This window comes from Symphalangus syndactylus, chromosome 9 (assembly GCF_028878055.3).
Source record: "Symphalangus syndactylus isolate Jambi chromosome 9, NHGRI_mSymSyn1-v2.1_pri, whole genome shotgun sequence".
In the NCBI taxonomy this organism is placed as follows: domain Eukaryota; kingdom Metazoa; phylum Chordata; class Mammalia; order Primates; family Hylobatidae; genus Symphalangus; species Symphalangus syndactylus.
The window spans coordinates 118,748,041-118,764,913 of record NC_072431.2 but is presented as its reverse complement, the minus strand read 5'-3'; the positions used below and the strand labels follow the sequence as shown (position 1 = coordinate 118,764,913).

Genomic DNA, 16,873 nt, shown 5'->3' with positions numbered 1-16,873 from the left:
ACAAAAGCCAGGTTCTAGAAGGATCTAGAGAAAGTGGAAGGAAATAACTAGAGTCATCAAGCATAGATAATCTTTACACAAGTTTTGATGTATAACAGACCAAGAAATGGGGCAATAGCTGGTGGGCTTGTTCTGCTTTCTTCTTTTAAAGGGTGGATACTACAGTATGTTCACATGCTAAGGGAAATAATACAAGTAGAGATGGAAAAAATTTGTGATGCAGCAGAGAGGAGGGAGTAGAGAGGTAGCTTTAGTGCACAAGTGGAAGGTTTGACCTTAAATGTAAGTATACATAGGTCATCATTTGTAAATATTCCACAATGACCAATGAAATATTACATTGAATGGACTATATTCCATTTAGGAATATGGAAATTAGACAGTACATTTTAGAGAAATTTGCAGTCAAATGCTTTTAAAAAATACAAGATTGAGATCTATAGGAGGTGTTGCACTTGTCTGAAAAACTTGCCTCTTAAGAGGGACTCATTCTCAGAGTGCTGAATAGCTAAGATTTTATTATATATCAAATGCAAATATTTATGAATGTCAATATAATTTATATTTAAATGCAACAACTTTAACAATATTTATAAAACCTTTGAATTTATAAAATTCAATGTATATATTGAAAATGATCCTTTTAAAAAAGTAAATTTGACAGCGAGTGGTTGTTTTTTACTTTATCTTGAAAATTCTATATTGAATTAAAAAATTAGGTTCTGTAAATGTTTGAATTGTGCCTACCTTCTTTCTAACCCACAAGTATAATTATTTTCTTTTGGCTTTCCTGTGACTATATAACCAAAGTTTGAAATTGCATTTTCTATAAACACATAGCGACTATTTCATATGTACAATTTGGAAATTGTAAATTGATGTTTTGGTGAGCTCTCATGTAAAAAAGAGAGACTGTCTTAGTCAGTTTGGGCTTCTAAATGCCACCACATTGGGGATTAGGATTTCAACATGTGAATTTGGTGGGGTATGCAAACATTCAGTCCATTGAAGAGAGTAATATAATGGACACTTGTATACTCACCACGCTGTCTGAGATAATACTGTTCCAGTGCTATCTGTACATCCCCCCTCAGTTACACATTCACCTCCTCCTTGCCTCCACTCAGTGACTTCATGAACAGGAAGATGAAGCTATCTTTAAAGCAGAGCCCTTATTACAGTTCTTTCACCTTACACTGAAATTCTACCTGTATAGTTTTAAGATCTGGAGCCATTGCTGGAGGTTCTTATTAATTGATGAAAAAGAGAAAGGAATGATTTCTTGTTCTAACATAAACTCTCATTTATTTTCCATCTTTATTGCAGGGTTAGAGACATGCTGACTGATGAGATCACCAAGGCAGCTGCAAAGTAAGATCCATTTAGTCTTTTATCAGACATGTTTTATAAATACCTTTTCCTGGCAGGTACATACATTTTCTCCTTTTAGGGCATTTCATAATTTTAAGGATTTTAAAGTACTTTTCAATTATTTTTTTAAAAAATTAATCATTACCCTTTCTTACAGTAGGTGAATTCTTACTACGTGTCTTTTTGGGAAAATACAGAAGGATTGGTACTAACATAACTTTTACGTCAGGAGTCACTGAAGTTGAGCTCCTGCTGTATACCTAACAGATGACATGTGCTTTGGCTTAAACTTAAATGATTGTAATTTAGTTCAAGGGGATTAAAAAAAAAAAAAAGAAATCCTTGCTAATATGAGTTATGTTGGTAGTACTTCCTTTTGTTCCATTGGTGTTATTGGGTTCAGCATATCTAAAACTTGAATTTTTAAATACTAAAAACTAATGCCAAGGCCCATTAAAAAAGCAGTTTTAGTCATATGCTTATGGTTGTTTTAACAAAAATTACTTGAGTGTCACCGCCTTGTTGCTTTTTATTTACCTTAAGCCAGCTCTCACTAAAAAATACCCGAAACTTGCTTGAACAATCTCTTCAGGTTCCTTTGTTAACTGACAAGCTGACTAATTGTTCCTGGCAGTAAGTTACATGCCAGTTACACTCCCTTCCACCATCTTCTCTAACTGCTGCCATTTCTGTTTGACTCCTTTCTTTTTCGCCTCCAACTAACATAGATATACCTTTGACCTAGAGGATTTCATGTGTATTAAAAGTCTATATCATCTAGAAATTTTTAATTGTAGTATAGTTTATCCTTTTCATGTTGCAGAACCTTCTGTAGCTAAATAGATTTTGCCTTAAAAACAAAACAAAAAATGATCTACCTTAGAGTTAGCTTTCTATCAGTAATTTCTTAAACAGACACTTAACTGTGAAGTCTGATCTCAGCAGATTATTACTATTCAGTCTCTTGTCTTCTGGATAAAGAGAAATAGAAGTGATAATCCTCCCCTGAGTCAGTCCTATGGAAGGCACTGGGAAATATCTGTTGATAAAATGAAAACTAAAGTACAGAGAGCTTAGATGGAGACTCATTCATGTCTTTTTTTTCCAGTGTGGTGAACTGCAGACATAGTGGGAGAGGGCTCAGTTGCATATCAGAGGGGGAGGGGATGCTGGGATGAGAATGCAGGTTGTCTTTGACCTTTACCTGTAATAGTTTGTTCTCTTATGTAGTCTACATATATCCTATTAAAAGCAGTGCTCTGACATTTGCTGCAAAAAGCTTGAATGCAGAAGAAACTACCAACTTTCTCCTAAAGCAAATTATAATTCCTCTTGTCTAGTAGATATTACAACTTTCCATTCTAAAATTTTATTCCAGTGTGACTGTAATCTTCAGATTCACAAAGCATCACTTCGTGACTAATACCTAAAGAAAATATGTTCACATGAGTAAAAATAATTCATGTTCTCATGATATTACCTTCTCATCAAAACTTACAAAGTATCTTATAGACCTTATTTTAATAAAGCAATCTTGATGATACTAGGAATGGCAGCAAGTGAATAAGAGATATTTTAGGTCTGGAGGCTGAGAGATTGGTGATAGAGCAGGGGAAAAAAATCATTCTGTCACCCTCTCTGCTTCTTCCCACTGGCTTCCTCCAACGTGAGGCCTTCACCACTGCCCGCTGCCAGCTTAGTTTCCCTTTCCTTCGCTACAGCTGCCACAGGCTGGTTTGGATCAGGGTAGGGCTTGTTTTGTTCAGAGCTAGAAGTTAAATGCAAAAAGTGAAACACCAATCATGGGATGATCCTGATTTGTTCATTTAAGAACATTTAAAGCTTCAGGGATAGGGGTAAGGGAGAATCAGAACACATATAAAACCTGATGATTGATGTGAATTTATTTCCATTATTATTAAACAGATTTAAACCTGAAGATAAAAATCACTAAAGTATTGAGTCACTTTGCTAATATATAATGTAATACTTTGTCCCTAAGAAAGCATCATTGTAGCTCAGCCTTCCTTGTGCTTTTTAATTAGGTTAATAACATCATTTTGTTTTAAAGGACAATTTAATTAAAATGTCAGTGGTGTTGCCTAGATAAATACTGTACGGATGCTAACATGTTATTATGAAAATTAGTTGCTGTCATTTGACTGGTAGGGGATAGTTATTTGAGCAACAAGGTGATGAGTTTTTACTGAACCAGTTATAGATTCCCACCTCTCCAGCTCCTCCTTGAATTTGTTTCACTAAGTATGTATTGAGTACTTTCTATCCGTAAGTTATTGTGGCAGGCATGAAGGGAATGCGAAGATGATCAAGAGTTAGTCATGGTACCTTTGTGAAATGTGTAATTTGGACTAGGGCTGCACTGTATAGAGTGGACTAGGTTTTTAATTCAAAGATTATTATCCAAATATGTGTTCATTCTGCAACCAAAGATATTATTACCAGTGTTTTAAAATAAATTTTTCTCCATTACTTAAGAATAATACATACTCAGATATGTCAAGACTAGTGAAGGATTTGAAATAAAATAGTTTTTGGTACTGTTTTAAAACTGAGGCTAATTTCTCTTTCGGAATTTTGGGGTTAAAAAGAACTTTTTAGGTTATCTTGTCTAATATATTTGTTTTACGACATTTGATACCCAGATTCTAGTGACCTCACGTTTTCTGCAGGGTAATAAAACTGGGACTCTAATTCTCAGATCACTCAGAATTTAAAACTGTTTTTAAAACTCAGCTTTAGGGATTCATGACCATTTTGCCATAGGAAAGGCCTCAAGATATTCTGTTAAAAGAAGAGATAATATTAGAAATAAAAGATTTAATTTTGTTTTTGTTAAATGATTTTATGGCTAGGGCACCTAGGAATGACCAAATCCCACCTTGTTTCCTTATGTCTTCTTATTAGCTATGTGAGTGCTCAGTAATTCTCTTTTCAGAACTTTAGCAAAACCCAGGTTGGGGCCATCTGCTTAGATCTCAAGGCTTCCTTCCCATTTTCTCCTCCAACCCTCCCCATTATAAATGTTGATGTCTTACTAACTTTTGACAGGCATTATAGAGGAATACATTGAGGTGGGGGGGTGAACAAAATGATCAAGCCTTTAAGTCTTCACAAAGCTTAACCACTCTGAAGTGGGAGGGAGAGGGGGAAGGAGGGATGGGCGAATAGATAGGAAGGATTTGTTAATGGCGAGTCCTGAGTCCCATTCTTACCAAATGAAAGCAGAAATGCAAGAACACATGTGCGCCAACAATTTAATACCCACTGACTCAAGTGTTCAATTGAAACTATGGCTTGGGACTGGAGGTACTAGGCTCATTTAGGGAGGAGAGTTGAAAATCTTCCTTATCCCTCATATCTGTGGTAGTCCTGCCCTGAGGTAAGCAGGAAGTGGTTCTTTGATCATGCACTGAATTCAGATTCAGGTTTCAAGTCCAAATTTTGGGGAACATTGTATTTATGGGAACCCACATCATAGGACCGAGGACTAAATAAATGATCTGATTGTATGGGTGCTCTTGTTGCTGGAGTTCTGTTATAACCGAATTGGCAAACCTAGAGCATCTCATTGGTGTCCCATAGGGGACTTTATAGGATCAGCTTGGAATTATGGAATAATATTAAATGTGCATTTTCAAGTGGTGAGTATATTAAAAAGGTTCACGTTTTTATGTTAAATTCAGAAGTCAAACTCTTAAGAGTTTATTGCTAATATTAGAAGGCTACCATTTAGATGATATAAAAAGCCAACTTTTAGTCCAAATAGTCTAAAAACAGCCCTTTTTCATTTGCATCTTATCTGGGGTCTCCAAATTATATTACAAACTGGCTTTAAGGTTGATAGTTTTGCTATATTAAGAGAAGGAGAGGATAATAATGAGTAAGAAAAGCTGCCCTGTGTCAAGTCGTAAGGTATGCAGTCTGAAGTGGTTTGCTAGAAGCCAGTTCAACATACTGGTGCTTCAGAAAAGCCAAAGGCCATTCTATTCTGCTGGGCTTATTGACATAACTGTCTTAGTTATGTTTTTAGAACAAATCAATAATTTTAAATTGGCCAAAGATGACACAGAAGAGAGCCTAGGAAATGTCATGTTAAATGATGAAATAAAAATTTAGGAAAAAACAACTTACTAAGCCTGGATTTTTAAGTTATAAGAAGAGTTCAGAAACAGCTCTAGAGTCAGAAGGAAGGAAAGAAACTGTTGGCCTCATGGAACAGACCTGCATTTACAAGACTCTGTGAAGGAACACAAGTTGCTTTTTGACTTCATCTGCCCTCCTATATTAGCTTTCTCGTCTCCTGGTTAATACCAAAGTTCTCTGTTGAAAGTTTTTTTCCTTTTGAACAGGGAGAGTCCGGTAGTGAAAGGTAATGCGCTGTTAGCTCTAAGCAGCCTTGCTGTCGTCGTATCTAGACATGAAGCCAGCCTCTCTTCAGACTCTGATGGGCTCCTGGAGGTTAGTTGGGGTGATTTAAACAATTGGTTTTGATTATGTCTTTTTAAGCCTGGCTTTAGGTAGCCTGGCCCTGGGCTTACAGGATTAGATTCTATGATTATGGCACCAAGTTACAGTACTTGATGGGCCTGTATATTGTGAGCCTTAGTGTCTTCCTAACTTTGCTGCTTTTCTGTTTTCCTTTCTCCATCACAGTTAAGTGGTCATTTCTATTTGAAGGTGCCAATTTTATGCCATAGGGGTTATCTTTTTGTGATTACATCAATGGTAACCAATCTTACAAGGTTAACTAGGCTTACTGAAAGTGAACAATGCTGTCAAAATGATAAATAAGCAGTGTTTATTGACTGAAAAAAATGTACTTTTCATTTTAATTGTGTATGTCAGTGACAAAGTGCCTATTCATTTTTGCAAGGCAGTTATTTCTTAATTAAACATGTGGTGAGCTGGCCACTGTTCATTTCCAATGTACTTTCTTGGATAATTTATATCTGTCTAAAAAGGCATGGATTTATTCTTGTTTTAAGTCTCATTATCTGGTAGCTATCATCATCTAGAGATGACATAACTAAGCCATTAAAAATATAGGCTTTGGAATAAGAATGTCCTATATTTAGATTCTATTACTTCCACTTACTACCTCTGTGGCCTATTTGTAGCAATTTCCTCTTTCAGAACCTATTTCCCCGTCTGTAAAATGGAGGGATAACAATACTCACCAGATAGGATTGTTTGAAGGATTAAATGAATTAATATATGTGAAGCACCACAGCTCATAGATACTAAGCTCTCATTAATAATAACCATTCAAAATTATTCAGTCTGTCTCTGTCCTCAATGAATATCTTATGGGCTATCTGTATTTTTGTTGTTGTTATTGTGGGTTTTTTTGGTGGTACACTAGAAAAATCGACTCTGATGACTCATTTAAACAAAAAAGGAACAGAAAGTATATGGAATCTAGAAGCCCGTGGAATTGAAGGCAAAGCTTAAAAGCTGAATTTTGGGAAGAACAAGAACCAGGGCAAGTTGGGTAGTCCAGGCAACAGGTACTAATGAAACAACTAAGCAGACCACCTCCAGTGGGCCAGAACAACTTCAGTCATTTATTATCCTCGTGTCACTTACTTAAAATTCAGAGTGCTTTGGGTCCTAGGCCTATCCCTTGGATAGTGTAGGACAGCTAGTTTGATTGAGCATTTAACTAACCTTCAAATAGTGGGGAAGACGGAACTCTGCAAAGGGTGCTACTACCAGTAAACAGAGAATAGGTGCTGTGTGGCAAAAGCCATGGATATATATTACATGTAGGGAAGGGAAAGAGGCCAAGGGATTATTGCATGAATGATATTAGTTAATTGCCCTATGAAAATTTAATTTTAAACTTAGAATCTTACTGATAAGAAAGATGGAAGTTTTATAGAGAGGAAATGTTTCACGTCTTTCAGAGAGCCATGGAATATTTTAGCAGAGGCAACATGCTGCATAGACCTACAACCGAAAAAGTCAATGCCCCTTTCTATGATCCCTTCACTTTGGTGTTATTTTTGTCAAACTACCAGTTATACAGTAATTTTCCCCAGTAATAAAGGGGTCTAGCTCAGAGTTTGAGTTCCAGCCTCTCTTACTTTCTCCTCCACCCCAACACACCCCAACATACATTGAGAAACTACACAGTCCAAAGATGGGGCTTTGCTTTTATTCATGATGACCTTGCCTTTGGCTGTTACTCAATGCAAATTCAAGACCTCATTATTTGATTAAAGTTGCAACTTTCAAACATTATTCAAACCTGCATATGACCACCAACAAAAGATTTGAAGATGTGACAGCCTTGTTTGATTCAAGGAATTACAGTAATTCCAGTTACTATGTGAGTTAATGAATGCTTTTGACATCCATGGTCATGAGTGACTTCAATAACCAAGTTTTATTTTTAATGAGTGGGGTTTTGTTGTTGTTTTGTTTTTGTGTTCTCTTCCTCTTCTTTTTCAAACTGAGGATGATTCATGTTTTCTACCTAATCTTTCAGTGAGTTGGGTGAATGTTGTCAAGATTCTTGAAATGACAACTAAATGGTAATAGTCACCAGAAATGCTTGAGATGTTGATCACAATTTTGTGGGCTGTTTATTGCCTCCTTTGTCAAATAAGAAGTCATAGAAATAAGAAATTTTGAATTGTGTTTTTTGCACATCTGTCCTTTTAACCTCCATATTATCTTCACTATAATTCATTCAATGCAGGAGAGCTCTGAAGGGCTCTTGGATAGTTCTGTTTTGCAGCATCTATCCTCTTTTGCTAATTTGTTCATAAAAGATAAATCTTATTTATTTTGGGGCACAGGTGAGGATGTATATTTGTCAACTACCTGTATACCTCATACGTGCGTGCTTATAGTCCAAGCAGATGAAGTTTACTTTTTGATAACAGCACTTTATTGTTTAATATAGAAGGGAGTTACACCCTAGATTTAGAAATATATTTAGATTTATTTTTTCTGTAATCATTTCATGTTTTTAATTCATCTGCAGGTTCAACCTAATTTCCTTTCAATGAAAGAGTGGGTTTCCATGGTACTTGATACACTCTTGGTCATTGTGGATAGCCATTACCAACCCAGAGGGCAACTTCTCTCCTGGTTTTATTATGTAAGTGCAAAAAATAAAAAATAATCAGAAAACTCAAGAGTTGACTCTTAAGACATCAGTTGGTCACATGAAATCGATTATATAGGCCAGGCGTGGTGGCTTACGCCTGTAATCCCAGCACTTTGGGAGTTTGAGGTGGGCGGATCACCTGAGGTTGGGAGTTCGAGACCAGCCTGACCAACATGGAGAAACCCCATCTCTACTAAAAGTACAAAATTAGCTGGGCGTGGTGGCACATGCCTGTAATCCCAGCTACTTGGAAGGCTGATGCAGGAGAATCACTTTAACCCGGGAGGCAGAGGTAATGGTGAGCCAAGATTGCGCCATTGCACTGCAGCCTAGGCAACAAGAGAAAAACTCCGTCTCAAAAAAAAAAAAAAAAAAAAAAAGAAAAAGAAAAAAAAAAAGAAATCCGTTATATAGTGTAATGATTCTCAGCCCTGGCTATTTGTTAGAATCACCTGGGGAACTTTAAATACACACACACACACACACACACACACACACAAGAAATATTATATATATAAAATATGAAAATATTATATATGTACATTATAAGAAATATGTGTGTAAATATTAATATTATATATGTATGTACATATGCGTATATAATGTGAAATATATATGTATAGAAATATATATATATGAAATACTGATGTGTAGTCCCCACTGCTGATTTAATTGCTCATGGATAAACTCTGGGCATCAGCATTTTGAGAGTTCTCTCAGTTATTCTAATGTGTAGTCAGGGTCAAGAGCTACAGTTGTAGTAGAATAAACGTTGGCTGAAATGTGGGGACTCCAAGTTTCTAGTCATAGTTTTTTTTCATTTCAGGTTGTGTGACTTTGGACAATTTACTCAACCTCTGAGTCTTTTTGTCCTGATTTATAGAATGAAGGAATTGAACAATATCATCTATAGTAATTGTAGCCCTTGCTCCCCGCCTTCTTGTTTTTGTGACTGTTGACACTTACTTCGTCATTCATATTTTTCTTCTCTGAAAAATGAAAGTAAAAATTAATGCTTTGTCAGCTTTCTAAAAAGATTGTGAAGATCAAATAATATACTTTATGTAAAAATGTTTTGAAAACTGTTAAATACCCTATAAATACAAAGTAATGTTGTTGATCATTTAAGAAAAAAGCCACCTGTTACCCATCCTCTGTCTTCATGCTTGTATTCTAAGATTTGAAGCAAAATGAGAAAACAGTTTTTGTTTAGGTTTCCTTTTCCTTTTATTGGTCATACTACATGCTTTATTTCTGTGTCTTTGTAGAACTATTTTGGTCCTACCCTATTACTATCCATTGCCTAGGGAATTATAATGATCATGGGACAATCAGCTGAGTGGCAGAGGATTATAGTTAATTTTAATAAAAATATAACACAGATTCTGAACTGTTGCTAAGATCATGAATTTAGCTTAAAACCTTAATGCCGAAGGTCTTCTCTGTGTATTTTGTGTGCCTCTGTCCTGCCCTTGGGAAGATCTGGTATGTATTCATCAAGGGCTTTGGGTTTAGAGCTAGATTTTTTACCATAGTTGAGGTAAAAAAAAAAAAAAAAAATGACTTACCAGATGATGTAGAATTAAATTGGAAGGTAAATTTTGCTCACAAAGCTAATTGCTTTATAATGATTTACTTTCTGTCAGAAGTGTTCTTATTTCTTTAATGATTAATGAAAACTTTAGATGCTTATGTGGAGGTCTTTGTAATAACTATCTAGTTCAGATATTCACCAGAGCAGGACCCTGTATGAAATTTCTCATATGCTGCATAGTTCTTGCAAACCAACAGAAATAATCTCTTCACTAGTCAGCTCTGATTGCCTCTTACCTTTGTGAGGTTTTGCATTACCATACTTTTCAAAGCCCTGTTTTAAAAGTCACTTTATTTCCTGTGTGCTACCAGCTGTGTCATTTTGAGTAACATTATCATTAAAATAGTGCTATATTAATTTAAAGTACAACTTAGTACGTTTGATTTTTATCCTTAAAGTACCAAAGCTTAGAGAGCGATTGGGCCTAGAATTAAAAACACATTTTAATGTGCTTTGACTGCAAGGGACAACACCGCCCTTATGGTGTGTCTGAAATTTTAAATTGGATAATAGTGAAGAATGATAAACGGGCTTTCTTTCCCACTTGAGACATATTTATAAATGTATATAATGTCTGGTAGAGCTCTCTAACCTGGGATTCTTATAGAAGCTGTTCATATTCAGCTGCTCTGTCATTTTATTAGGGCTGTTATTCATTTCTTTTCCCATAATTACATGTAGGAAGGGGCATATAGAGCTCTCCATTTCATTTTGAATAGCTGGTTATTGCTTTGTAACCAAAGGCTTTTCGGATTTCAACTTCCTTTTTAATTAAAAGGAATTAACCCCCTGTAGGAAATAATCCATCTACTGGGAAGTGTTCCCACCAAAAATTTTGGGAGATGTGCCAATAGATCCCTGTGCTAAATTTATACTTGTTTCCCCATACTAAACTTAAACTCTTTTCCTCCCTTTTCGTTTCTTTCCTGGAAAACTCCTAGCTTTCTGGACATTCATAATGTGGCTTGCTGGTTTGTCCAGGCTCAGATAGCTTCAGTTTTTTGTTTTGTTTTGTTTTTTTAATATATATACATGTGGGCTTTTAGGAACACTGAAGTTGCTTCAAGCCTTATAGTGAGGGAATTTATAACCTTTAAAAGGAAGACGCTTGTAATTTGGTTTTTCAAATTTAAAAGGATATTATTCATCAATTAGTAGCAAAATATTTCATTAATAATGAAAACATAATCTATAGACAAAAACGTTTGGATTTTTAAAAAATGTATTATTTTGGGTGTCGGCTGGGGTGGATCTGAGAGAAGCTTGTGTGGTTGTATAGTGCTTTTATGATAGGTATGCTTCCTTCATGTTTAAGGCTAACCCTGTTTTCTTTCTTTGGCATGTCTAGAAGTCCTATTCTGGTGAAAACACAGCTAGTGCCATTGCCCGTTCTGCTGCCGCCACGGCTTTGTCTCTCCTTGTGCCAGTTTTCATTATCTCTTGTAAAGAGAAGGTTGAGGAAATCCTGAACATGCTGACTGCCAGGTTACCTGGGAAACCAAGTGCTGATGAGTCTCAAGCCGTGCAAATCCACATGGGCCTTGCTTTAGGGATGTTTCTCTCTCGCTTGTGTGAAGAGAAACTCAGGTACAGTTTATTAAAATATTCCTGCTTTTCTTCTTTGTGATTTTTTGCAAAGGATTTTGCACCCATATGCACCTATACATAAACATTGTATCAGCAATATGTGATTGCTAAACTTTCTGAGATGGGCAAGTTCATCCTTTATTCTTCTTTATGAGTAAATTTATCTATCTAAAATACCATCATGTAGGTATTAATGTATTTTAAGGGTTGCTAGTATTAAAGTGATTGGTTACTTGAAAATCATTTCATGCTTAGATGAAAGCCCCAGGTACCTACCTGTGGTGGACATGAGAAAAGTCAAGTTATGGTGCTGTAAGTAAAAAGCTTCTTTTTTCTGGTTTATATGGGATGAAAATAACTGACAATCTTTTGTTGATATCACTGTAAAATGAGAGGAGAGGATTGGCATATCTCTAGTGCCTAAGGGGTGTTGGGAATCACTGAATCACCTGAGAACTACATGTACCCGGCTTTAAATATTGCTTTTTTTCCTGTGCCCTGGCCACATTTTTATAATCCTTAAGGAGTCTTAATCTGTGCATATTATACTGTGTGCTTTGTTCACTTTGATTGCTCATTTTTGGACTGCTAACTTTACCCTTGAATGGAGCTAATGGAATAGACTCAGGTGGAAAATTCCACTAAATCGGAAAGGTTTTTTTAGTGCATAAGTCTGCTTTAGTTTTGTTGTTCATACTGCTTATTCTTTATTTTCTAGCAATTCTTAGAATTTTATATATCTACATTGATTGTAGTGGGATAGAACATGAATATTTGCTTATCATGAATATTTTGATGTCAATGACTTGGCATTTAGCCCTGTTTTCCTACTTTGGAAATATGATAGTAGGGAGAGGCATTCTGTTGTGATATTAGATTCTTTTAAAATCCTCGTTGGCAGAAAATAGCTGTCCAAAAGGCAAGAACTGGTGTTGGTGTGGATAAACTGGATGACACTATGCTATATTTATTTCAGTTTGAGACCATTGATTAAATTCTTCACAAACACGATTATGTGAAACTTTTATGTGAATTGCTATTGATTTGGGGGAATACCATATTTCAGATGATCATTTTCAGCTCTTCGAAACATCTGTCAGATGATTGGGATTATTCTCTTAGTCTTTGAGACCATAAGTGCAATATGGCCAGAATACTCATTTTGTCCTGTTCACCATCACTAATAAATATAGGTCTTGTTCTGGAGATGAATAAAAAACTGCCCTTTGCATGTGATTTGACTGTTACATATCTTGTGTATGTGACAGAACACAAAGTATTTTTAAAGACTTAAAACTTGAAAGTGATTTTTTTTTCCCTTTGCTACTATGCTACAAATGACAGTCTCTTCACCATCTGTGTTCATGCTCTTTCTTTGGTATCTTTTCAAGCAACATGTTTTGCAACTAAAAATGAGCTGTGGCAGTTTAATTCTAGGCAACTCATTTCATCCTATTCTGGCTCTGACTCCTTTCTTCACTAACTTAGGAGGAGATGCTGCTGCTTTTAGGCTGACAAGCTTGCATTTGTGGTTAACTTAATCATGCTGGAGAAACCTATGATGATTCCCCCAGAACACTTGACCCTGCTTCCCAGGTTGTCTTCCACTCCTGTCTGTCTGACTTGAATTCACACCTGAAGGAAACCCTGGGCAAAGACATCAGGAAGCTCCTTCCTTAGCTGAGCACCCACAGAATAACTACAAATTTTAACTTTGCCTTAACGTTCCTGTGTTTGATAGCATCCTCCTTCTACTTAGGACCTGTGTCTTAGTAATACCATTACTAATATAATATACTAATATAATATAATATAATATAATAATACTAATATAACTATTCATGGCTCCCTCCTTCCCAATTTGTTGGAATTGAGGAATCTCAAATATTTGCCTTTTGATACTAATAAATTTTTTACCAGGTAGTAACAATGCTAACAGATAATTTCATCTTTGGAGAAAGTTTAAATTTTTTTCTAAAAGCAAGTGTTTTGAGAGCTGTTGATTTTGACTGGTCAGTGACATCAAATGTGTCCCAGTGTGGTCCTTTAATGGGAACAGAATTAGGACAATATGTTGTTTTCCAGAGACTAAGAAATCACCATGTTGAAAAGAATTATGAATCACATCTGTAATTGCAGCACTTTGGGAGGCTGAAGCGGGCAGATCATGTAAGCCCAGGAGTTTGAGACCAGCCAGGCATGGTGGCAGATGCCTGTAGTCCCAGCTACTTGGGAAGCTGAGGCATAAGAATTGCTTAAGCCCAGGAGGCTGAGGTTGCAGTGAGCTGACGTTGTGCCACTGCACTCCAGCCTGGGTGAGAAAGCAAGACTGTCTCAAAAAAAAAAAAAAAAAAAAAAAAAAGAGAGAATTATGAAAATCATTTCATTTTTTGCTAAGGCTTATGAAAAAGTCACCTGAATTTAAGTTCCAATCTAGAATTTATTCAGAAGACTCCTGAATGTTATTCCACAGCTTCTTGCTTCTGTCATAACCCCCAGAAAATACAAGTATGATCTCTTTAGCATTTGTTTAGGATATTTGAGTATATTTTACTCCAAAGGACAACTTTTATAGGATTTATTTAGTTAAAGTTATTAAGTCTGTGTGTGTGATGTGAGGGGTGTGCATGTGGGCGTTTGTTTTTCATTGCAAAAATTCCTTCACCTTGGGCAAAACTGCTATAGTCTTGGTTTGGGAAAGTGTTTAAAAAAGTGCTCTCTGCCTGGTTGTCATTCCTGGAGTTACATTCCACTTAGCATGATCTGAAGTAGCAATATGAGAGTTAAGATGTAGGAACTTCTAGCTACTAAAATGTCAGTAATGAAGCCCACAAATCTGCCTGAAGGGACAGCCGTAGAACCTTTTAAGTTTTATTTTACTATGCAAGTCATACTTCTCATCTAGGCATTTATGAAATCATCAATTGCTGTACAAATGCAAACAAATATAGGTCTAGGATTTTCTCCGCTTAAAAAAAAAATGTAAGTAAAGGAATAGAATTTATAACCTCTACAATTGAGACATGAAATCAGAAGTGACAGTCTTTGCAAGAAACAGATTTGGAATGATTATTGATAATGTCAGCTTAATAGGTTAAGTATTCGGAAGAAAATCACTTAAGCATCCTTAGAAATATATATTTGGAATTCCGAGTTTATTTTTTATTTTTCAATGGCTTAAAATTTGAACAGGCTGAGAAAAATCAAAAATAGGAGATTTTGTGTTTATTGGTTTGCAAGTGATTATACTGCTCAGAAACCCAATTACTGAATAATTTGTCAGACTTAGTTTCTGTAACTACCAAATAAGCATATGCAACTCATCAATATTGTTACTTTTTTTTTTTTTAAGAGAAATGCTGGTATTTCCAGTAAAATATTGAGAGTATAATATTGTATTAAGTATTTTGGATAGTTGACTAATTTTAAATAGTTCATTGTTTCCCCTTCATCTTTAACCAGTGATATATCTGGCCAAGAGATGAACCTTCTTCTGATGAAGTCGTTGGATGCCCTGGAAAATTGCTGCTTTGACACTAGTCTTGAATACAAGTATGTTGTTCCTATTTCCACTCTCACAGGTACTTAGACATTGCTTCCTACACTGCCATAAGTCTTGCATGCTATGGAGAAATATTTTTTATTTTTATTTTTTATTTCCATAGGTTATTGGGGAACAGGTGGTGTTTGGTTACATGAGTAAGTTCTTTAGTGGTAATTTGTGAGATTTTGGTGCCCCCATCACCGAAGCAGTATACACTGCACACAATTTGTCGTCTTTTATCCCTCACCCTCTTCCCACACTTTCTCCCTGAATCCCCAAAGTCCATTGTGTGATTCTTAAGCCTTTGTATCCTCATAACTTAGCTCCCACTTACGAGTGAGAACATACGACATTTGGTTTTTCCATTCCTGAGTTACTTCACTTAGAATAATAGTCTCCAGTCTCATTCAGATTGCTGTGAATGCCATTAGTTCATTCCTTTTTATGGCTGAGTAGTATTCCATCGTGTGTGTGTGTGTGTGTGTGTGTGTGTGTGTGTGTGTGTGTATCACAGTTTCTTTATCCACTCATTGATTGATGGGTATTTGAGTTGGTTCCATGTTTTAGCAATTGTGAATTGTGCTGCTATAAACATGCATGTGAAAGTACTTTTTGTGTAATGACTTCTTTTCCTGTGGGTACATACCCAGTAGTGGGATTGCTGGATCAAATGGTAGTTCTACTTCTAGTTCTTTAAGGAATCTCCACACTGTTTTCCATAGCGATTCTACTAGTTTACACTCCCACCAGCAGTGTAGAAGTGTTCTGTATTCACCGCATCCACACCAATATCTATTATCTTTTTATTATGGCCATTCTTGCCAGAGTGAGGTGGTATTGCATTGTGGTTTTGATTTGCATTTCCCTGATCATTAGTGATGTTGAGCATTTTTTTATACATTTGTTGGCCATTTGTATATCTTCTTTTGAGAATTGTCTATTCATGTCCTTAGCCCACTTTTGGTGGGATTGTTTGTTTTTGTCTTGCTAATTTGTTTGAGTTTGTTGTAGATTCTGGATATTAGTCCTTTGTCAGTTGTATATAGATTGTGAAGATTTTCTCCCACTCTGTGTGTTGTCTGTTTACTCTGCTGACTATTCCTTTTGCCATGCAAAAGCTCTTTTGTTTAATTAAGTCCAAGCTATTTATCGTTGTTTTTAATTGCATTTGCTTTTTGGTTCTTCATCATGAAATCCTTGTCTAAGCCAATGTCTAGAAGGGTTTTTCCAGTGTTATTTTTAGAATTTTTATAGTTTTAGGTCTTAGATTTAAGTCCTTGATCCATCTTGAGTTGATTTTTGGATAAGGTGAGAGCTAAGGATCCTTCTGTACAGTTTTATTCTCTTACATGTAGCTTGCCAATTAAGCTTACACGTAGCTTACCAGTTACCCCAGCACCATTTGTTGAGTAGGGTGTCCTTTCCCCATTCATGTTTTTTTTTGATTTGTTGAAGATCAGTTGGCTGTATTTGGGTTTATTTCTGGGTTATCTATTCTGTTCCATTGTTCTATGTGCCTAGTTTTATACCAGTACCATGCTGTTTTCGTGAATGTGGCGTTATAGTATAGTTTGAAATCAGGTAATGTGATGCCTCCAGATTTGTTCTTTTTGCCTAGTCTTGCTTTGGCTATGTGGAC

At 35.9% G+C, this 16,873-nt stretch overlaps 1 protein-coding gene across 16 annotated transcripts in view; it reads left to right on the top strand.

Annotated features, from left to right (window-relative positions):
* The window catches only part of FOCAD (focadhesin), a 322,164-nt gene that overhangs the window by 238,126 nt on the left and 67,165 nt on the right, over window positions 1-16,873 (top strand). For 14 of the 16 annotated variants that reach the window (XM_055294111.2, XM_055294104.2, XM_063609849.1 and 11 more), the window contains 5 exons: window positions 1,327-1,371; window positions 5,742-5,850; window positions 8,384-8,500; window positions 11,452-11,690; window positions 15,153-15,242. In XM_055294111.2, coding sequence (XP_055150086.1) covers window positions 1,327-1,371; window positions 5,742-5,850; window positions 8,384-8,500; window positions 11,452-11,690; window positions 15,153-15,242 — 600 coding nt within the window. The remainder of the gene's footprint in view (window positions 1-1,326; window positions 1,372-5,741; window positions 5,851-8,383; window positions 8,501-11,451; window positions 11,691-15,152; window positions 15,243-16,873) is intronic. The other 2 variants (XM_063609848.1, XM_063609846.1) reach the window with 1 other exon arrangement.